Below are 23,111 nucleotides of genomic sequence, written 5' to 3'. Positions count from 1 at the left end.
GACACAGGTGGAGAAATGAAGAGAGTGAGTAAATACATGTATGTGCAATGACCCACAAACTAGACATAGCTAGCTTAGTGGTATTTACAGCTGAGAATCACAGGGAAAGTAACAGTATAATGCTTTAACATAGTAAGTGTTTTGGGTGTTGTTTTTTAATCACCTTTACTTTGAAAAGCTTTATCTAGCTTTCTTTGGTACCAAATATGGTAATAATGACGGTCCAACATGACATAAAACTGTATTTTTTTGTTTTATTTAAAAACTTAATTTTTCCTTAGGGGAGTATGTATCCAACTCTTCCACAATCCCTAGGCCCGAACTAGTGGTACATCATAAATTCAAAACTACACTATATCAACAGCATTGTAAGACAAGACACAATCAGTTATGCTATTTTTACCACACATATGGCTGAGAATAAAGTAACTGGAATGCTTCATAACCAACTTAACCTAATGATTTCATGATATATTTTAAGGCCCAAGCGCTTCTGACGTTTAACCTTTTAGCTGTGAAAACTAGATCAAAAAGAACGATACATTGCAATATTCCTTCAATTTAGTATTAAACTGTTATTCCTGGAGAACATAAGGCATTTCAATTTTGTTCTAAAATGGCTAATATTATGCAACAATTTTGTCGTATGAGATGTTCCTATGATTTAAATCCAAAGTGACATTTGTGACCAGACTTTCTGCTACTCGACTACGATAAATTAAAACATAAATACATTCAAATAAATTCATATATATGTGACGTTTAAGGTATTATATAAAAATTCTAATACACGGAAAAAGCCCTTTATATTGCTGTCAAAGATGAGGCTAATCAACATTAAATATTACACTTCTTATCCTATAATGATCCTCTCTTTGCATCTCTGCCCATGGTCTCATTGTGTCGCCTCAGAGAGCATCATATATTACACACAGACGGAGAGGAAAGAAATAAAAACCTCTGGACCCCAGCAGTCAGCACAAGGCTCTTGGTGTTCAATTGATACATAGGTCTTTTAAATCACAGTAACCATCAAAACCACTCTTTGCCTTGCCTTTGCCTTGAACAAAACAACAACGCAGCAAGTAGTCCAAAGTGACACAAACAAATAACAAATTAGAACCAAGGCTAGAGGCTAGACACTGAAGACTCAAGGTTAAGTTACACAAGTAAAACACCAGCTATAAGGACCCAACAATTATGATCAACTATGCCTTTGCATTACCCTCTTCTTCATAAGAAACAACTTGTCCCTTTTCCCCGTCTATGTGTTCTCGATTACCACAATAACTAGTTTCAAGGTTAATCTTGGTCATGATTACAGTAATGATGGCCAAGGACTAGCTGTGATTCAGTCAACGACTTCGCTTAACCACAAACATCTACAGCAGGTCTGGTTTCCTAACAGCCACTGACTGTCATGCTGAGGTCATTACTGTTTCATCATTAAAAAAAAAAACTGTATACAAACAGAAATGATACAGAAAAAAAGCCTGAGGCAATGTTGCAAAATAGAGGTTTAAGCTTATCATTTTTACCAGGAAGGTCAAATGAAAGTTGCATTCATAGTCCAACTTGCCAGCCTAAGATAACATGATAATGTACAGTGGAAGAGCTCCAGTGGCCTCTGCAGTGCAGTGTTGTCACCACTGGAGAAAGGCAGAAGCACTGAACCGACAAACACATTCCACAGTCGTCCCCAATGCCTCTTACCAGACCTTTACTTAGCACTGGTCACTGCACAGAGGAAGAACTTGATTAAACAAACAGCCTTTGTGGCTTTCTCTTCAAGATGGCAACAACAGTGATTCCCAGGAACAAAACATACACTGGTGGCAACTGAAGATCATACTAAGCAAGCCATTCACTTGAGGCATGTGATGTAGTCTTCAGTGCAAAGCCACTGGCAATTTTAACTACATTTGCATCAAGTAAACTAAAAGTCAGCATGCTTTATCGGGTACAAAATAGGCGATTTTCCACTGCTAAATGAATAACATGAGCAAGGTCAAAAGTGTCTACTAATCTGAGAAACAGACAACAATTATTTTACCTTTTTTCAAGGAGGTTTCACTGAGATACCCACTGCCCAAATCATACAGTAGATAACATATTGCACTAAACTTGCACAATACTATGCCATCTGATACAATAGCCAATAATAAATGTGCATTTTGAGGGCTATAATCTTCATTTGTGTTGAAACTGTCAGATATCAGTTGCTTTCCTTCTATGGGACATTTTGACGCCATAGTTTGCGATACTAGTATTAATAGGTGGCACTACATTTCAAGGCGTACAGTATATGATTTCATTTTATATGTTTATTTGTTAGTTTATTTGATATCAGGCACCCCTGTCTCACCCTGTGTGATTAACCTGCCATGAGGTAGGGTAATGGTCAAATCACTTAAAATCAATAAGGGAACTGGAATCCCACTATGACAGAAATGCATACTCCTCAAATCCAGACACCAACACATAAATGGACATCCTGCAGGGTTATAGCACTAAAAAACTTCCGAACCTATAATTTTGAGGACTCATTTACCTTGTAGTTAAATGAATTGAGCGCAACTAGATTAACAACAATACAACTGAAGAGAAAAAACATTTAGGGACCTGTGCATGGCTTTCTATAGAGTTTTAGACATTTAAGTAAAAGAAAGCCAAAGTGACAGCAGACACTCCCCCTTTTCCAAAAAAAATCTCATATCATCTTGAAAATCTCTCCAGAGGGGTGTACAATTTTCTTTCATCTAGTAAATAAGTCTGACAGTGGTTTAGACAAAAACTGAACCAACAAGCAAGTTATGATTATTGTTTTGGGTTAAATTATTAAAATGACTCGGCTGTGAATAAGTCTCTGCAACAATGACAGTAATTAAAAAATGTTTGTGTTGATAGCTTTTGGAGACAACAGCTCATCTATCTATCTCTGCATCACTGTATCACCTGGGATGATGGTATTTGACAGCTAGCACAAAGCCCTTTGTTAAAGAGATTACTTTGATCCGTCTGAGGGGCGGAGAAGAGATTATAATATCAGTATTTGAAAGCTGTTGAGGGAGACTTTTGTTCCCAGTCTTCCTGTATTACAAATATGTTCTCTCTCCAGTCACTGGGCTCTTGCTTAAAACATAACTCTACAAAGTTCAGTCACATCTCCTCCAATGCCAGTACTACCTAGCTGCTCATCGTTAGCTAGCTACTGTAAGCAATAAGGCTAGCTAACTGTCCAAAATTAACGGTTTCCAATGAACGGTTCGTCCCTTTGGGTGCGGATAATAACTGAGCGCCTGACTCTTGTTTTGCCAGAAAACATGAATTACGACCATAATGTATCTCGCTCCTTTGTTTGCATTCACGGGTGAAAAAGACAGCAGTAGCTCGCTGTGTCGCTTTCTGTCTGGGTGGGTCTGAGCATCTTTGCCGACATGGCTAACAAGCGGCTAGCTCGGAGCAGCCAGGCTGTTCGGTTGCCTGGGCCTCCTTCACAGGGTTCCCTCAGCAGTGGTCTGAGGGAGACCTATATACAAGCGACGGGGTGCTCGGTGTGTCTTTTACAAGCTCGTTTCGGGGTCTAAAGTCTTTACCTGCTGATTTTCTGGGCGAAGGCGCGGCGTTCAGCCATGGCAGTGGCCGCTGATGTGCTTTAACGAAATTCCCAGGCAGTCAGGCTGCAGGCAGACTCCGCTTTCCACTCACTCACTACGGCCACAGGGAAAACGGGAGAATGGGATCATTACCGTAATGATAGCATTGGTGTGCAACAGAACACACCCTATAGAAAGCCCCTGCGCAAATGTACTGTGTGGAATAGAGCCAGGACACACCAACAGCTTGACAGTTATTTACCCAATATAGAACAGGCGGAATATGTTTTTCGTTCTTATTGACCATTATTTCTCCTTAAAGTCTGCCCCATCCCCCCCTTTTTTTAACCTTATCATCTGCCTTACACTTGATGTTCCTGCAGTAAAAGTCATCTTGGAAAGACAGCCTTCAGATCTTTTATACCATTTATCTGGCATAATTTACAGAGTTGACGGAAAATTGAGTATGGATGGGGCAATTCAAACATTTGTTTAGTGATTTAATTGATTTTAGGTGTGACTGTTTTAGATAACCATGTTATATTATTCTTTTTTTTATAATTACACCAAGGACTTTAGCATGCAGGTATTTATTTATAATGCAGATTTGAGATTGAATTTGAATGGAATTTGAAGAATGCATATATTTATTGTCAAGCTGTTGTTTACATGTTTGTTTATTTTTTATACCATTTGATACCTACACCAAGCTGTTGTCTACATACTTGTTTATTTTTTATACCATTTGATACCTACACCAACGTTATCTTAGAATGCATATTTTTCATGCAGTCTATATGATTGTATATTGAAATCTTTTCCTATTTTATTATATTTCTGTCTTTACAGTTTACATTTTTGTTTTTACTTTATTTTGTTTGATTTGATCCTGTTCTCAGTTCTCACAATGTGTTGATTTTGAATGCCTGTGACAGACACAAGGCGTTATCTTATGGGTAGAGAAATTATCTTCTTTTGGCAGGTTCAGACACTTTAATTGATAATTGATTAATGATGTGTGACGTAGCCTTAAAATGATGTGCCGGTCTAAGATAAATATGTAAACATATTTTTAGATAACCATAAGCATACCACTGTAATGGAAGCAATGTGGTGGGGGAAATAATTAGAAGTTATGTGATGAATGGCATAGCTGTGGCATTTTTCGTCGCCCTGCCTTTAGTCAACAAATAGCGCTCGTTTTGATGCAAGGAAGAACCCAAACAAGCGGAGTATTTATTCAAAACAGAGTGAGTGGTAGGGGAAACGGCTTTAGCGCCGCCCGCTCGGATTACTCTGATAACTTAATCAAGCATTGGGAGGCGTGCCCCCGCCTCCTCGCGTTAGTACCGGCGGAAACAACGCGAGATCACGTGACGACTCTCCTACTTCCTCCATGTAAACATTGGCGATCGCAGGGCGGCGTTAACAGAAAGTCATGGGTGAAAATACTTTGTGTTAAATTATCTGTATAACACAATGTGACGTTTAACGCATTTTAAACGGAGCTGCAAAATGACCGTGACATGAAAAACACCTGAGTCGAGGAAGCTGTGAGGTAACAACATGCTTAGTTCAGTCAGTTATTCCATGTAATTCTGCATGTTGCACTGATTCTGCTTACTGTGCCTGTGTTTACTCCGCGTACCAGAGTTTATAGGCTGTATGGGAATGGGTCCCATCCCTTCCTGGTCCAAATGGAGAATAAAGGGAGCGACGAGGTGGAAAAATTGAAGACAAAGTTCTTGTCAGCGTGGCACAATGTGAAGTACAGTAAGTAATTTGCTTGAGGCCAGTGCGCACACACACACATATAAACACACAGCCTCCCAAGCTCAGTCCTCTCTGTCCACTATGTTTATAATGCCTTCACGCACCACCACTGTCCTGATTCGACCTGTCGATGCACTCCACGATCCTGTTATCTTGACTATATTTGAATCAGGTTAACTACACTGCAATTTGTACAAGTGAATTGTAGAGAGATCAACAGTACCGTGTACTGCAGACAGAAGAGGCTGCACTAATAAAAACAAGCATCAGAATTCAGTGAGACAAGGACCTACTGCTGTTGAGTCAGCCCTTAAAATAGTTGTTTGTCATGCTGTCCACACTGGCTTGTGTGCGACATTGTACTCTTTCAGCTCACTAAGACCAAAGTTTCTGCTGTTTCTGTTTACTTCAAAAGACAATGGATATCCCCTGCCTTTTACGTCACAGGACGTAAACAGGAGCATAATACTACAGTAGAGCTGCAACGATTAGTCGATGAATCCATTGGTCAACAGACAAAACATTACTTTTGATAGCTGATTAATCATTTCAGTCATTTTTCAAGCAGAAGTGTGAAACGTTTGCTGGTTCCACTTCTCATTTATTTAATACATTAAGAATCGTCTGTCTTTTGACTGTTGGGTTGGATTAAATCAATGAATTTGTGAAAATAATCTGCATATTAATCAATCATGAAAATAATCTTTGCTCACGGCCCTATATTATAGGAGGCAGGAATCTTGGCAGCAACCCAGGATTTGAATGATGGGTGTTGTCAAGTAGGTGCCAGTCAACTGAGCAAACAGAACGTCTCAAGAGTTTGCTTGTTTTTTCTCATCTCATCATCTCAATCAACCAAACCATGACAGCCTTTATTTCTGTATTTTTAGGCTGGGCTCTGAAATCAAAGACCTCCTTCAGTAGAAATTCCCCAGTGCTTCTCCTCGGAAAATGTTACCATTTTAAAGCCGAAGGTATGGTATACACACAAATGCATTAAATCATACATTTGCAATTCAAATAGACACTGACTGTGCTTCCTTTAATGACATTTACATGCATACATCACATTTCTTGACATAAATACATATTTAAGTTTTGCTCATCCATTAATACTGTAACAGGGTATCTGGGGAAAAAAGCCCACAATGTGAAACATTTACGAAACACTTAACTCTGTAGAACATACTTGATTGAAGGTACCACAAAAGATGATGACAAAGCAGGGTTCGCCCCAGTATTAACTTGTAGCCATTCAAGCCATTAACCAGGAGATCATTGTCTCAGTAGTTATGGTCAGATAAGCATTTTGCATGCTCAGTGAAGTAAGCCTGGGCACACGCACATATTTAAGTGCTAGAAAATATGTGTGTCATCATATTTGAAAAAAATCCCAGAAATGAAAAATGTTGTTTACAGACTTATTTGATTTGTCACGAGACATACCCATATAGGGTCAAAACAGGAATCGAAATCTTAATAATACATGATTAACTTGAGCCAGTAGGTTTATCATTACCACAGGACACAAGATGAAAAGTTAAAAATAAATCCTGAGTGGATCACACATCTTTTGTTTGCCTCAGATGACGACAGTCCGACAGAAGCCTGCTGTGAGCCTTTTGATGAGGACTTCGTCATGGGGAATGTGGAGGCTTTCCGCAAGGACTTTGCATCCCGAGTGTGGCTCACCTACAGGGAGGAGTTCCCTCCCCTGCCCGGCTCCACCCTGACCTCCGACTGCGGATGGGGCTGCATGCTGAGAGCCGGGCAGATGATGCTTGCACAGGCGCTTACTCTACACTTTTTGGGTAGAGGTGAGTGGAATGATGCTGATACAGGAGGTTGATCTTTTTGAGTCGCACCCGGAGCACATGGTAGTCTAAAGTAGTGGTTCCCCGATATTCGGATGGGGACACAACAAAAATCTGTAGGACAATGACATGATCAAGGCGATAGGAAAGAGTACATTTCTTTTTGATAAAATGTTTCTTCTTTTCTCAGAATCCGATGTGGCAGATATTTAAAGACACTTTAAGCCCTGCAGCTCCCAGGGGTTAATCTTTTGTATCTTCTGTGTATGACTTTAGCATTGATAGCATCAGCAATATTTCTCTTTTAAATAAAGTGATCGTAATGAGACAATTTAACTACCCCCTACACTCAAGTAGCTGAAGATGTGGGAAACTGGAAGCATGCGATATGTCCTAGCTATAAAGAAATTGCGACTGTAACTTATACTGCAGATCATTTTTGATGAGGTCAGATACTGTAGGTAATTTTGGAATGCACTGCAACTGTATATTGTGTTATGGGCTTCTTTATTTCCTTTAACTGTAGGATGTTTTTTTACCAAGCAGGATGGCAGACTTGTAGCCAGTTTTGAGAGTTTCCCCATTGTCGACCTAAAAGTGAAAGTTTAATTGAGTTGATGCAAGGCATTTAAGATGAGTGAATTCCTCATGTCTTTGTCGGATCTATTGTCTCTGAAGTGTCCTAGACATTATGGCTCCACATAATGAGATGACTGCCGGTTTAATGCAGTCATTTAGAAAACAATATTTAAAACTTGTTCTTCTGTCAAATCTAAAATATGTCACTAATGAAATATTTCTCTATAAAGTGACTAATGGCCACTTAAATATATTTTATTGATCAATTTCTCTTTGATTCACTTTTGGACCAAGGTCATTTTGTTAATGTCTTAGACTCTACTCTGGCCCATTTTATAGCCTGGGCCACTCCCTTTCTCTCCGCCTTCGGCTCCCACCCTGTTTGTAAGGCTAAGGCACCGTTAAAGTGAAATACTGGGACACTCAAACTTATAATTGAACAGAATGACACCTATTCTGTTACTGAAGCAGACAATGTTCTGTCTGTTTAAGGCAAAACCTTTAATTTCGCAAGTTCTGAAAGACTTCTGGTTCTCAATGGTGATGCTCTGAATGGAACTTCAGTGTGTTGAAAGAGATAGTTTCTGATACCCTCATAGCTACCCAGTCAAATTCGGGCCTATTATTGTTTTACAAAACTGATATTGGGTTTTGATTTGGTTGGCTCTTTGGTAAAAAGTGTTTTTGAGAAATTGGCAACCACTTTTAATAACCTCTGAGATGGGGATTCATGTTATGTATTCATCTCAAACTTATATGAACTCAAGAAACCATGTCAAATAATCACATCAACATTTGTATCTACTGAAATATAGGTATTGACCTTGTTTACAAAATGAACTTGTAAAGATAACAATTTTCTGCATTTGCAACTTTAAAACTTCACTTTGTTGTAATCCCCAACATCGATAGTAGGTGATGTTTTACACATGAATTGTTCCTCCACAGACTGGACCTGGCCGGAGGCGCTGGCGCTCCAGCCTTTGGACACACAGACCTGGACTACCACTGCAGCCAAGCGTCTGGTGGCCTCTCTAGAGGCATCTCTGCAAAGCTCCCCCGGGACCTCTGATCACAGTTTACTACCCGTGCACCAAGCCCAAGCCCAGGCCCCGGGATCTGCAGAGGAGGCAGATGCACATTTGAAAGAGATGTACCACAGCACTCTGGTGTCCTGGTTTGGGGACAGCCCTTCAGCTCAGTTAGGCCTCCACAGGCTGGTCCGCTTGGGCCTGACGATGGGGAAGCAGGCAGGGGACTGGTATGGGCCTGCTGTGGTGGCACATATCCTCAAGTAAGTCTGATTGCAGTTACTCTTAAATCAAACTTGTCAGATGAACCCCACTTTATCCTAGAGATTTTGAATCGCTTCAAATCTAATCCACAGATGAGGTTAATTAAAAAGATATATTTAATTTTACATAAAGTAAAATGAAGTATGCAAGCATTTACATTCATATTATACAGTACAGAGCCCATTTGTTTACTTGACATTAGTTCTGCATGGAAACTTCCAAAAGCTCTCTCTCTCTCTCTCTTTCTCTCACTCTCTCCCCTCCATCTTGTAGAAAAGCTGTCGAGGAAGCGATGGACCCTGGCCTGGCGGGTATAACTGCTTACGTCTCCCAGGATTGCACAGGTATGAAAGATGATCCTGCTGTTGATAAAACAGGATACTGGGCACGACGCCCATACTGACCCTTCTTTTTCCACCATCTCTCTGCTGCTGGGAGACTGTGGAGGTGCTTAGAAGGGTGACAGGAGTCTCGCTGTATCTATTCCACAACAAATACATCCACTACACAATCTATAACGTCCAACTCAAACCTCTTCTTAACCCCAATATGTTGGGTTGTGATTCATGTTTGTCCTCTCAATAGCCAGAGCAGAAGATCGGTGTAGTGAGAGCGAGTGTATTGGTGTATAAAGTTTGAAAATGGTAGTGAATTTAACTTAAAAGTGAAAGAATTAATTATCAACGGTTTTGGTAATCAATAATTTATCTTCTGAGGAGTTTATCAAGCAAATATCCTAAAGAAACAGTGTTTCCTGCTTCACACAATGTAAGGATTTGCTGCCTTTCTGTCTTTTAAATCACTATAAATTTAATCTCTATAGGTTTTTGGACAGTTGGTCAGACTAAACAAGTTATTTAGAGATGTCACCTTGGGATCTTAGAAGTTTTTACGTGCATTTTATTCTCTTTTTCTGACACATTAGACTCAAAGTAACAGACAAATTAACCTATATTTAAGATAAGTTTTAGTTGCAGCCCAAACAGAATTAAAATACATCTTTGGTATGGTAATTAAATTGTATTAGGACAGAGGAAAAACAGAAGGAAATAAACCAATCTGAACAGTTTCTGAGGGATAGATTAGATAAAAAACACCCAAAGGTCAAACAAAATAAAGAAGCGTGTTTGCCAAAAATAACATTTGAGGACACTCGTGATTGGAGAGAAGAAAGAGGTGTTTTCTGTTCATTTTAAAAGACTGACTGTATAATATTTCACAAGTGACATCTATGACACTTGTAACAAACTCTTTTTTGGCTCTTTCTAAAAAAAAAAAAACGAGCATATATTCGGACAGTTTTGCAGACAGTAACAAGAAAGAAAAACTTCTCATCGACAAAAACAAAATCACAAAGGCATCAAAAAACAGGATAATCTACTAATTGAAAGGACTGAGAGCCTTTATGAATATGTGGCATATAGATTGACAGACAGACACGGAGACAGACAAAAGACCTCCATCTGACCTTTCTGTTATTGATCCTCCATAGTGTACAGTGCTGATGTCATCGATAGTCACAGGGCACCAACAGCAGGGCAGGCCTCTCCTGAGAGCTCAGATCCCCCTCCCTCCCCACAGAATGACCAACCAGTGTCCAGTCGAGCCGTCATCATCCTCATCCCTGTGAGGCTGGGAGGAGAGAAGACAAACCCGGACTATTTTAACTTTGCAAAGGTCAGAGATGCATGAAGGTCGGAACTTTCTCGTAGTCAATAATTCTTGTCTAGCAGTAGTTAAGAGTGTTGGGTTTTGGTGACGTATATTGAGCAAGACTATGTAGTTCAATGAGCAATATTACACAAAACTAATAAGTATGATTATTTTGTAAATGGTTGTGGTCACTTTGGGGGAAAAGTGGGTTTAAAATGTCTTTTTTATTGACAGTGAAATACAGAGAAACAAAGTATTTTGTGTCCTAGTAATATGTATTTTGTATGTCTCTGTCCCTCTCTTTGTATTTAGAGCATACTGAGTCTGGAGTACTGCATAGGCATTATCGGAGGGAAGCCCAAACAGGCCTGCTACTTTGTAGGATTTCAAGGTTAGTGTTGGCGTAATGCAAAACAGAGAAAGACACACAGAGAGAGCCTGGTGTGAATAGATGATTATTTTGCATAATATACCCTTCTTATGTGAAGAGACAAAGTAAGTTAATGTATTCCTGTTTGCGTGAGGGAAAACGGAGAGGAGTGGAGATGGAGGCAAGTGAAGCAGGGCTTACTTTATTCTCTCTGACCCATCAAAGCCTCACCCATTTATCACAAGTAAACCTCCCAAGTTGTGAGCAGTAATTGATTTCCATAGGAGGCATGCATTAAATTTCATCCGGGCCCCAAAGTGAGCCACTCTTCATCACCTTCAGGAGCCAGGAGGAACCTTCAGTTGTACATCTTGGCAGTCAATATTTACGCATTTACATTTTACCAATTTGAAATACAGTGGTGGATGATGTCTAAATGACAAGCAATACATTCTCCCTGCCAAGGCGCAGCTCAGCACAGCATTTATCATATGCAAATGGTCCAATATAATTGCGTGTTTGTAAAAGTAATTCCCCCGCGCAAAAATTAAATGACAACCTCTTTTTTGGGGGTGTAAAGAATGTGCTTGTACAAACGCATCTGATTATGCAGAATTTAATCCACCCTGGTGGATATTAAAAAGCAACAACCTTCTGGGAGGCATATTTGACGCGCACAAGCCTAACAGTAGGCCAAACGGGTGACTTTGAGCTACTCTGCATAGAAATTGGAGAGAAGCGCGTTTTTGTAATAATCCGATGTTTTTGAATAACTTGTCTTTTGTTTTGTCCTTGCAGATGACAGCTTGATTTACATGGACCCTCATTACTGTCAGTCTTTTGTGGATGTCAGCACCAGCGATTTCCCTCTCCAGGTAATGTGAAATTACACAGACGAGCTGACTGGGGCCCCAGTAATGTGAATTTAATAGTTTCTGTTAGTACTTAAGGGTATGAATCTTAAAGCAGCCCTCGGCCCAATTACAGAGTCCCTATCTGCTGATTTATTTGCTGCTCAGATGTGTGAAGCTGCCACTTAAGAGAAATACGGCAAATGCGGGATCAGGTACTGTGAGCCTGAATATTTCAGGACCCATATATAAAAAATCAGCACACAGCAGTGTATAGCAACTTTGTTTTATGCTTTTGCATGCTGTGGTATACAATGTGACAACACACCAGAGTTGTAAATTTATGGATGCTGTGACAGCAGATAAATAGGATTTCATTCATCAAATGGTGCAGAATACATCTTATTTGCTGGTGACGCTGCCATGAGGTGTATGTTTGCCCTGCAGTGGTTGTACATTATCTGGTCCTTCAGCTTGATGAGTATTTTCTGATGTATTTTGTTTCTTTTTGTCTAGTCATATCATTGCGCCTCACCAAAGAAGATGCCTTTCAGCAAGATGGACCCAAGCTGCACCATAGGTTTCTACTCTAGAGATGTTCAAGACTATGAGAGAATCACACAAGAGCTGTCTAAGGTAGGGGAACAATATGACAACAGTTCAATTTTATATTACTATTAATATGATTCCATATTAATTCTGTTTTGTGTCCTGCAAAATATGTTGACCAATTTAACCACTAGATGGCACCATTTAGCCACAAATCAGACTGAGCTCTTACTTCCTCAAGCCAGTCAACATGTTGGGTAGATGTGGTAAACCATTCTACCCTCCTTAAACCTCTAATGCTTCTGCTTAGAAGACTCTGTAGAAATAATTTACTGTAATTTCTCCGGTGGCAACGTAAGAGAGAACGAACAAAGCATAAGATGATTCTCCTCGTTAGGCTGAGTGATGAAATTCAAAGCAAACTGTTATGAAATATAGAGTACGGCGTAACACAAGAAACCTCTCAAACACTGGTCTGTTGTTGTTCCAGGTGCTGCAGCCGTCAGCGAAGGAGAAATACCCCGCGTTCACTTTCGTGCAAGGTCACGGCAGAGATTACGACCTGTCGGCCAGCCTGACCCCGGAGAAGAGGGAATGGCCTTTCATCCGTGACCCGCGGAGGACGGTCACCACTGCCGGGGACTTTGTGCTGCTTTGACGGCGCTCTTTAAAAGACTACTGACAGGGAACTTCTTCTTTTAATGAATCAAACTACTTCATATCCACTGCCTCATGTCAGAGCCTGTTGTGACACTGAAGGTTATGGAACTTTTTTTCTAAACTGCAGTAACTGATTTATACACCCCGGAAACTTTGTGCAGTGCAATTTTTTCCCCAAACTGATAATTAGTGGTTGGACTTGTGTTTGCCGCCTGTGTGAGCTTGATGGACAATCCGTCAGGAAGCATTAGGTTTTTGGTGCTCTGCTTAATTTAATGACTTATTTTTTTTAATGTATATATACTCATCTCGAGAAGAGGAACATCTTGGGGTACTAAGGAATCTAGGGAATTATTTTTGCAGCATTATTAAGACAACTATTGATAGCAACACACCAGATTTTGGATGATTTGGTGTAGGATTGTATTTCACCTTACCTCATGTCTGGGGATTTGTTTATAATGCTCATTTGGTCTAACTCGGCACCCCCAACACTCCTGACATGCTTTCAAGGCCAACTGTGTCATAGAGCAGTAGAAACTCAGACTAAAATCAGTGTTTACAGTCTTTTTCGCCGGGCTACACCTAAAGTATATTGACAGTTTTTCGTTCTGTGGTTTACATTGAATTAAGGGAAGTATTGAAAAAGCCTTAATTAATATGGACTATGGGCACTCTGAAGATTGAGCCAGGTAACTTTCTCAAACTTCTCTGCCGAGAACATTTCATCGAACACAACGGCTGAAACACCTCAACAACAGAAGCCTACGAGACACATGCTTTGAAGGACAACTGCCAGTGTTTCGTTTTATTTATTCACACTAGAGCACAGTTATTTTTCTCTGAGCAATAATATATGATGGTTTTGGGTGGTTATGTGATTGTTTTGTCTGCCTTAGCATGTTTTCTGAGTGGTATTCATCTTGAAAATGCATCACAGTGAAAGTGACCAGTGGTGACAGAAGTGTTTGTCAGAGGGATCATGTGTTAAATCTCAGTTAGCACTATCTGTTTTATATGATCCTTTATAACAGAACATGTACATGTAAAGGGATTTGCTGTGTATTTCTAACACACAACAGCCAAGGTCAAAACGTGAAAAACACTCTCAAGTCAGATTCAGGGAAGTACAACATCTATTTGGAGTAGCAATCCACATAATATAAAGAGTGCAGAGACTTACTGTATTAACCCTCCACATCAATAGTATTTGTATATGCTGTGTGCAATTAATAACCTTTTGTAACATTTCATGTTTTTTTCTAAATATATTTCCTTCTTTTGTGTGTTTTTACCCAATTCTAGTCTCCAGCATTAAGTGACTAGACAAAACACATTTACTGAAGTATACTGAAGTATTCTAAATCTTCATTTGCTATACCGCATTACAACACTTGCCTGTTTGCATAGACTAACTTACAAAATGTGTGTATCAAATTTTAAGTGTTTAACACTGCCGGGCAAGAAAGTTGAATAAAGTCAATATATTTTACTTTCTTAATCGGATTGTGTTTTGTTTGAAGGGTCCGCTTGAAGAATCTGAAGAGATTCTAGTTGAAAGAAAGACTTGTTTGCTTCATTTTCAGAGCTAGATACAAACCTCAGTGGTGTGTTGAAATGTATTCAATCCTTTTCTCTCCCAGTCAAATGTAGCAGATTAAAACTAATCGTACGTGCTAACCATCTCTACAGCCCATTAACCAGGGACCGGAAAAAATGTGACCCAGTGACACTGGCGGCAATTGTGTTCCTCTGTGGAGGAAAAGAAAATATCCTTGTGTGCAAAGCTCTGTTACCATGGATAATCTGCTTGTTGCCCCCTTAGTATGAGCTATGCTGGACTGTTTTCATGTACAATACAAATTCTTGTATTATGATGAGCCCTGCTTTTTAAAGGCGGGAACTGTCCCTTCTGTGAGGGAGCCAGGGCAAGGGTGAGAATGGATGGAGAGGAAAGAAGAATCCCTCGTCTGTTCTCTTCTCTACCATGGAGAAGCAATCTCAAAACACATAAAGGCATCATTTAGATCCCCCGTCTGATCTGTGTGTTCGTCCGTGTCATTTTGTCTTTTTTTGTGGACGGCCGACCGGCTGTGTGGACAGAACGGGAACATCAAGTATGCAGCAGTAAAGGACCAGCGACATTCTCCAAGTTTGGGAGATGGAAAGGAAGATGAAGGGATGAATGGGCAGGAGGGAGGTGCAGGGAGGGGATGGGACATTTGGGGATTTTTGTCAGAAAACATGAAAGAGCATTTGTGCTGGGGGGCAGACAGCGCTCTGAGGGTTGACTGTGTTCTCCATGTATTTACAGGGCATGTATGAATATTTGATTAATGAGTCACAGGCTCAAGGGAAATGCAATAAGCGAGTTGTGGCTTTACAAAGCAAGCCGATCAGACACACACACGCACACAGGGTTGCCATGCCCTCCCGTTTAACACAGCTGCCTAAAGTGTCATTGACATTGCAGATTCCTGAAAATCTAATCTGCAGCCGAGCAAATTCCTCTCAAAGAGGGAGTCCATGAGAGTTGTCCCTGTCTTCCACAGATGGATGGATGGGTAGTGTGTGTGGGTGTTGGGGGGGGGGGGGCACATGTAAAAATTCAGAGAAGTCCAATAAAGATTTTATTTTGGTGTCAGCCAAGGGAGGAAATGGCTTGTGGCATGCAGCCCTCAGAGGGATCAGCTGTGAAGGGGATCAAGTAAGACCTTCTAATATCTTATGATCATAACTGTGTTTGGAATGAGTCCCTGATTAGGTTAAGTTCTACAGCTTTCACTGGGACAATGGGTCCTTTGGGACTTTCTCCAAAAGCCAAAGATGTGATCTCAGAGAAGCTGAGTGAATCTTGATACTGAGATACCAACAACATGACTTTTGGAAGTAACAAAAAAAAAACAAAGCAAGAAAAACACAGATGTCCTAATCTGAGTCCATAGCCTCTTTTCTGTTCATGATTTGTGCAACCTTGGTGCTTTCCAGCGAACTAGCCTGTGTTTCCACCAGTTCTGAGCAGAACATTTGCAATCAAGGATTTGTCATCCATAGAAGGTGTTGCACAATGTAGAACAACCCATAGAATATGACAAAACCACTTCGGTTCCCACTTTCGGTCAAGAAACCTGAAGTTGATCATTTTTTTGGGGGGGGGGGGTTTAGTTATCAAAAAATTCTTCATGTTCTGAATCGATTTATATTTTTTGAAAATGCTCCAACTGGTTCAAAATTAGTTATGCAAACCTCTTTGGTGGAAAAGAGGAACATGTTATACAAAATGAACAATATAATTCTTATGTGAAGTTAATGGTTTGGAAATATAAAATGCAAGAAGGTGCTTCGTAATGCGTTACCACCCTTCCAGGCCTATGAAAGCTACACATATTCTCGGTACTGAGTGGAGTGTCAAAACATTTCTGAGTCTCACACACACAAGTCAACATAAACAATTCTGTTTTCCATGAAAATATAATCAAATTTGTGTTGCTTAAGTGCACTAAAAACAGGACTGTGATACACCACAAAGTGTCGTTTCTATTCCCACTAACCCCGTGGTTCTCAGGATCTCCTCCAGCTAACATCAGACCATGATGGATGACACTGAGAACATCCAGGAGAATTAGATTTAACAAAAAGGGAAAGACACAGGGGGAAAATGTAATATTCACCGTCTGTGTATGTGTGTGTGGATGTTAAAGAGCTAAAAAAGTGAAGTGTCCGGTCTTTTCGATTCATAGGTGGTGTGTAAATTTATATGGTTGAGTGTGTAGTTTACAAATGTACGGCTTGTGTGTAAGTCATTCTAAATCTTAGGTGTCACACTCTCTCCCTGTCTTCACACCAGGTGCAGGGGTGCTAGATTTATACCCAGTAGCCTTTGCCCACCCTTGTGGAATGCCATGCATCTTCAAACAGGTACTTCACTTTGAAATCTCATCTTGGCGTGATATCTCTAGGTGGCTAAATATATCCGGCTCCCGGATCCCGCAGCCGTCGGAGCGTAAATACCGCCTGCGCTGCATCAGACTGCATTCAGAGTCTCAAGTCTGTCCACGCAACTGTCCACTTGTCTCCACCCATCTCCTTCTACCAACTCCCCCCCCCCCCCCATCTATCCTGTTCACAGGAGCTCCTGGAGAAGTGCTGAGGCATTGCATGCCTCACACATCTCTTCTGGGTTGAAGCCAGACAGATGTCATGATGGGGTGATTAATAAGGGTGCTCCACCATATGAACATGACCTACAGCATACAGTAGGTCAAAGGTTCTTCAACCTTTTTTACCCCAGGAATCAAACAAGAGAAGCATATTTTCAAAACTGCCCGTCTTTTAACATACCCTTTAAAGAATCACCAGCGCATTATGTAAATGTTTCAACACTGAAACATGTATACTCTATCCCAAATAAATAAAGCAGCAAGACTGAGGTGACATCTGGATTTATCATGGACTCATTATAGGACTTCAATAATATTAAACAGTAACACAATCTCATTTAACGCAAAAATGAGATTGTGTGAGATTAACATAAGGCATGTGAAAAGCATTCTAAATATTACTGTGTAGGGATAGACCAATAATCCGGGTCAATAATCGGATCTGATATTCAGAATCTTTTGGAATATCTGTATCAGTGTTTTTTAGTTTCTTTGTCCGATTGCAAAAAATATAAATTAATTCAAAGATGCACTTCTGATGCAGTCATCTACTTCTGTCTTTAGTCAACATACCCTGGTCTCAGCAACATTATGTAACTTTTTATCTTAATGTAACAACTTCAGAATCATTTTGGTGGTACAATGTTGTGATAGTGTTACATACATATGTTAATTTTGGGATACAAGTTTTCAAGAATAAAATTCTTCTGACGTAACAAGTTTTGTTTGTAGTTAGCACCTACATTGCATCTGACAAATTGTTAAAGACCTGGGCCCGTATTCACAAAGACTTTTATCTTAACGTTAGGAGTACTCCTAAATCGGACTAAACGTTTTCATGTAGGAGTCGTTTCTTAAAAGTAATTCACAAAGCCGCTGAGACCTACTTTTAGTTATGAAAACAGTGAACTCCTAAACTAGAAGTAACTCTCTGTTGCTATGGATGACGTCATTTTATAAGGACGCACTTAGAAGCGGTGACAACGTGATAGGTTGTTGAGTAACAGGGCAGCCCATTGAAAAGTCATTTAGGCTACGCAATGCCTGAAGTGAAAGTGAAGTGAAGTTGTATTTGTTTCGTTGTATTTATGAGGAGAATTAAGTGACCCCCCTGTGATCTAAATCCTGTGCGAATCTGCCATGTCCGTAATTTGTAAAGTAAAAATTACCATATTTCGCCAAACACAGAGGTCATGTGATAACATCAGTCCCGTGCGAATCGGCATCTCTGTGATTTGGGGTCGTTTTTTGTTTTTCTTAAGGTTTTTTGTGTTTTCCACGCCTTTTTCTGCCTTTTTCCCAGTCGAGAATTATGGAGGCTGCGTTGGGAATTATAAATCAAAGTTTCAACAGCATTTTGGGTGCAAATTCAGGAGGCTCATCAGAAGAGCGAAATCTCGAAAGATGATTAGATGGATTACATGCATGGCAGCATGTGGTAAGGAAAATTTTTCCATCTTTCAACGGGCTCACCAGTTATTATATTAAAAATATCCATATCTAACCGTTGCGCTGCTCCAGCAAGAGCTCCGGTGCGATCGACCCGGGGGGATAATGTCAGTAAATTCGAGTTAAAACACAGACTTCGCTTATGCCATGCGAATGCGCCGCACGAAAGATAGACGTGGTGGGGTAATTTCTAAATCACTTGAGGTCCCCAGGTAATACTAGTCCTGTGCGAAGAGCTGCATTTTCCCTGTAGCCAAACACCAGAGTGTTGACAAACATTTTAACTCTGGCGTTATTGGATTGTTTCAGTTGATTGGGAATGTTATTGCGTCCTTCACCAACTCAACCACAACTTCAATCCCTTCGCGGTCCATCCGTCATCGTTTTAATAATTCCCTGTCATTTAGCGTCTCCAAAACATTTGGCTGTGACTAGGATTTAGCAAGTTAGGAGTCCTCTGGACTACTTCTAAGGTCTCCCAGACTTAGGGGCTACTTTTAGGCCTAAAATGTTTTGTGAATAACTCTTATTTTCAAAAATTAGGAGTCCTAAAGTTACGACTGACACACCCATTATTTTTAGGAGTTGCTCCTAAATTCGCCTGTTAGGAGCTACTTTTAGCCTTAAGATTCTTTGTGAATACGGGCCCTGGGATTTGTATTTACAACAGTGGTATTGCACTCAGAGACTGTGGGGGGCGCCAAATAACACAAAAAGCCAATATCTACATAATGGTGCTTTAATGCCCTGTCCATGACACCATCTGATTGGTTACATATAACAAGTGATAGCCAATCAAAGCTGAATAATATGACACTGCAAAGTAACGTTAAATAAATGTACTAGAGTACAAGTTCCTCAAATTGTACTTAGGTCCAGTACTTGAGTAAATTAGTCACATTCCATCACTAGTTATTCTAAATTTTGACACTGATATTTCCATTTTAACTGAAAAGGTATATCTCTTCCAAAAATCTATAATTTGTCTCCTTGATTGCTGATGATGAGCATTGGCCCTAACAAAACTACATTGGTGGATCCCTTGTACCGAGTTAGTCATTTCAAACATACTGCAGAGACTTTACTCATCATTTATTTACTGGAGTGTCGGCCACTTGGAGCTCACAGGGATTCTGAATGGGATAAGTGATTTAGAAAAGAGAAGATGGATTTTCGTACCTATGCACAGTAGGAAAGGCCAACAGAAGATGCACTGAGTTTCACTGGTTTTAATCATTATGGTTCAGAATTTTAAACATTTGAGATTACTTAAGGTCTGATAACAGCATCTCCTGAGTTAAAGCAATCAGTTACTTAGTACTTAATTAGCTTTAACATCATGAACTTGCCTTTAGGACAACGGCCAGTGGGGACTTTTCAAAGAAAAGGTCATTGCGCCATCATAATTTTCATTTAGAAATAGTTTGGAGAGGCACCAGAGTCTTCCTCTCCTCCTACTGTGAGGGGTGTACCATGGCAGAGGCCCAAAGCAAAGCACCTCTCCTTGTGTTGGCTAACCTCGTCCGGCTGTGACAACAAGAAGGGCACTGGAGTTAACATTTAGATAACAGATGTGTGTGCCGCTTTCAATTTCCATTCCTGGTGACAGGGAATCTTAGGAGCACATCACGGTTCGTGTTAGTGTGTGTGTGGGTGTGTGTGTGATGGGGGCGGGAGCACTCCTGTGTTTCCTGCATCTCAGGGGTGATGTGGAGGAACGCCGAAATTCCTCATTCTGCTGTCCTCTGAGGCATGGCCGGCCCTCTGTCAGCTTTTACTAACCGGATGCATCCGAAACACGCACCGAGGCTGAAGGCAGGGGATATTGCCTGCTGTGTAGCTGTCGACTTGTTTCTTATCGCATGCCTGTGTTGAGCAGGGTGGCAAGTTTGCTGTGTGTGTGTGTGTGTGCGTGCGTGCATAAATAGGAGGGTGGAGGTTAGTACGGTGTCAGCCTGCCTGTGTGTGTCAGGGTGTGTGGCAGGACATGCTATGAATTTAGGATTGTGTATCATCCACCACACGCACAAGTTTTACCTCCACCTGACTCTTGGATTCAAACTAGCATCAGTCTCTGCGCCGCTGTGGCCTGTAAGTTTTGCCTAGGTGGTATTCCCCTCTGCCTAATGACACTGAGTGTGTATGCGTGTGACTGTGAATGAGTGTGTGTGACAGAGAGAGACAAATCGAGATGGAAAAACAGACGAAGCAATGGAAGTTTTTTTTTTCTTTCTGGCTTCTTTCTTTTTGTGTGTGCATATGTCAGTGTGTGTGTGTGTGTGTGTGTGTGTGTGTGTGTGTGTGTGCGCGGCTGAAAGATCTCCTCCATCCTGTAGATTTGTGTCTGTGTGCGATACTTTGCAATCTCATCTCCATCTAAAACTCCTGCAGGCCCTGTGCACCATTATCACGCAGTTGCAATAAAACCCACAGTAATTAAAGGGGATCTGGCTGTAATTGCCTCAGTGAATCAACTTAATCAGCACCTGTGCTCACAGTCGACCTAATGGCGCAATCTAACCTTTTAATACCCCAGAAATTAGAATTGTAAAAAATTATACACCTGATAATCATTCTGTATTTTGAAACTCTTGAGTGGACAATGAGTGGACCATTGTCCAAGGCAAATATTAAAGCGGCAGTCTGCTGAGTGCGCATATGAAGGAGTGTGCGTGTGTGTGTGTGTGTGTGTGTGTGTGTGTGACTACTAGAGAAAGAGCTAGGCAGAAATGTCAGGATAATGACATGGCTACATTAAGTGTTCATATGAGAAATGAAACCGATTAGTTGATTAACCGAATTTTTGAATATCAATTGATTGTCAGCAGAAAATCAAAGGCTCTAGTTTTGCAAATATAAACATCTGTAGGCCTGCTTGGTCTTGTATTATACTAAACTGATGTATTAAGGAGGAACTGTATTATTAAATGTGTCACTGCATTCATTTATATGTAACCCTCCTCTGTTTGAGTATAAACTGCTCCACCAATCAGAGGCAGCCCGGTTTGTACACAGCTGTGAAACAACATAACTGTGAGTTATGTAGTCTACAAGTACATTGACAGTGTTAACCTGTCCAATTAGAGCTTAATAGTAACTACATAGTTACTAAATTGTAAGTACAACCTGTTTAGCGCGATTGAGAATGGATTTCACTTTGACCATTTGTTGGTCAGACCACACAGGAACCTTTTCACAGCAGAAATCATGACTTTTCTCGTGGCAGGAAAGGCACAGGTGAGGCCAATAATATTGAACATGTCTATGTTTGTTTTAGTTGTTTTAGTTAGCATGCATAATAACAAGGCCCAGGAACTGCCAAGTCACCCGTTTGACTTTGGCCATGGACCTTTGCTGCATGTAGTACCCCTCTCTAGCTTTCCATGGTTCCCATCTGCACTGTTACTATCAAACAAAAATGCACCCCCAAAGTCTCACAAAGTAAGAAAAAGTTCCCACACTAGACTGCAGGGATTCAGCAGATATAAGCACCTGGTTTGAAATAGATTTATAGACTGTAGTCTGTGTGGCACAGCCTACAGTCTTAATATACTGTAGTCCCAATAAGGTGCACGCAGCCTGACTAACTGTTAAAGTCTAACTGTATCTTAAAGGAGCACACGGCAGATTATTTCCTCCTTGTTGTTGTTTAAACTCAGTAAGGGATAAACGTGTATGAGAGTGGTGTTCCACAACAACAGATGTAGACTTACATCATACACAGCGTACACCACTAGACAATACAATAACAACCACAAGAAAAAACACAGATAACGACACAGCTAAAATCATGAATAAATTAGCACGCCCATTACTCTCGCACTGCCGGGCCCAAGGCCTCATTGAAATATAGGTCTTTTCAACACATATACCTAATATACTAAAAAAGAACATTTAAAATGATTCAGTGGCTTGTGTGAACACATTAATTTTCAGTACTAAAAATATATTTTTAAGCAGGTCTTGGGCCCTACTTCTTTCTTGTGTGGAATGCATAATGGATTCCTATGTAATCCATTATGGCTGCGGAGGGAGCGAGAGATAAAGAGTCTTCAGCAGCAGCCACCCGGGGTTGTTCTTCTTTAAATGAAGTTTTAATAAAGAACGACTGAGAGGCTGTACAAGGTCAATTATCAGACTTTGCCCACCCTCTGATACTGTTCTCAGATCCCTGTGCTTGGTTAACCATAATAGCTGTCAGTCATAGCCTGCTGATCTACACGTAAAAACGTCAGACGCCCAGACGAAGGCTGAACCTATCTATCCAACACCTCTGTCGCTGTACGTTTACTGTTGACTATTTTTCGTCCTGACTGGCACATAAGGTCGGCACTGTCACAGACAGGCAAATCAGGAGAGCTG

The 23,111-nt window shown here is 40.6% G+C and overlaps 2 protein-coding genes across 19 annotated transcripts in view; one reads left to right on the top strand and one right to left on the bottom strand.

Moving 5' to 3' along the window:
* dock7 (dedicator of cytokinesis 7) overlaps positions 1 to 3,751 on the bottom strand; it is a 48,710-nt gene extending 44,959 nt beyond the window's left edge. For 13 of the 18 annotated variants that reach the window (XR_003986002.1, XR_003986003.1, XM_030434002.1 and 10 more), the window contains exon 1: positions 3,597 to 3,751. Coding sequence is in view for 16 of the 18 variants with exons in the window: in XM_030434002.1 (XP_030289862.1) it covers positions 3,597 to 3,634 (38 nt within the window). In the remaining 2 variants the exon portion in view is untranslated. The remainder of the gene's footprint in view (positions 1 to 3,596) is intronic. The other 5 variants (XM_030434008.1, XM_030434004.1, XM_030434005.1 and 2 more) reach the window with 1 other exon arrangement.
* Positions 3,752 to 4,973: 1,222 nt separating this feature from the next.
* atg4c (autophagy related 4C, cysteine peptidase) lies at positions 4,974 to 14,641 on the top strand. The gene is made up of 11 exons (XM_030434550.1): positions 4,974 to 5,154; positions 5,248 to 5,369; positions 6,260 to 6,343; positions 6,956 to 7,186; positions 8,711 to 9,056; positions 9,331 to 9,401; positions 10,550 to 10,734; positions 11,023 to 11,101; positions 11,879 to 11,955; positions 12,448 to 12,567; positions 12,971 to 14,641. The coding sequence occupies exons 2-11, from the start codon at positions 5,294 to 5,296 to the stop codon at positions 13,136 to 13,138; spliced, it is 1,437 nt and encodes a 478-aa protein (XP_030290410.1). The 5' UTR covers positions 4,974 to 5,154; positions 5,248 to 5,293; the 3' UTR covers positions 13,139 to 14,641.
* The last annotated feature ends 8,470 nt before the right edge of the window (positions 14,642 to 23,111 follow it).

Source organism: Sparus aurata, chromosome 11, assembly GCF_900880675.1.
Source record: "Sparus aurata chromosome 11, fSpaAur1.1, whole genome shotgun sequence".
NCBI classification, from domain to species: domain Eukaryota; kingdom Metazoa; phylum Chordata; class Actinopteri; order Spariformes; family Sparidae; genus Sparus; species Sparus aurata.
Note: the sequence above shows the minus strand (reverse complement) of the source record. Positions and strands in the feature narration are given on the sequence as shown.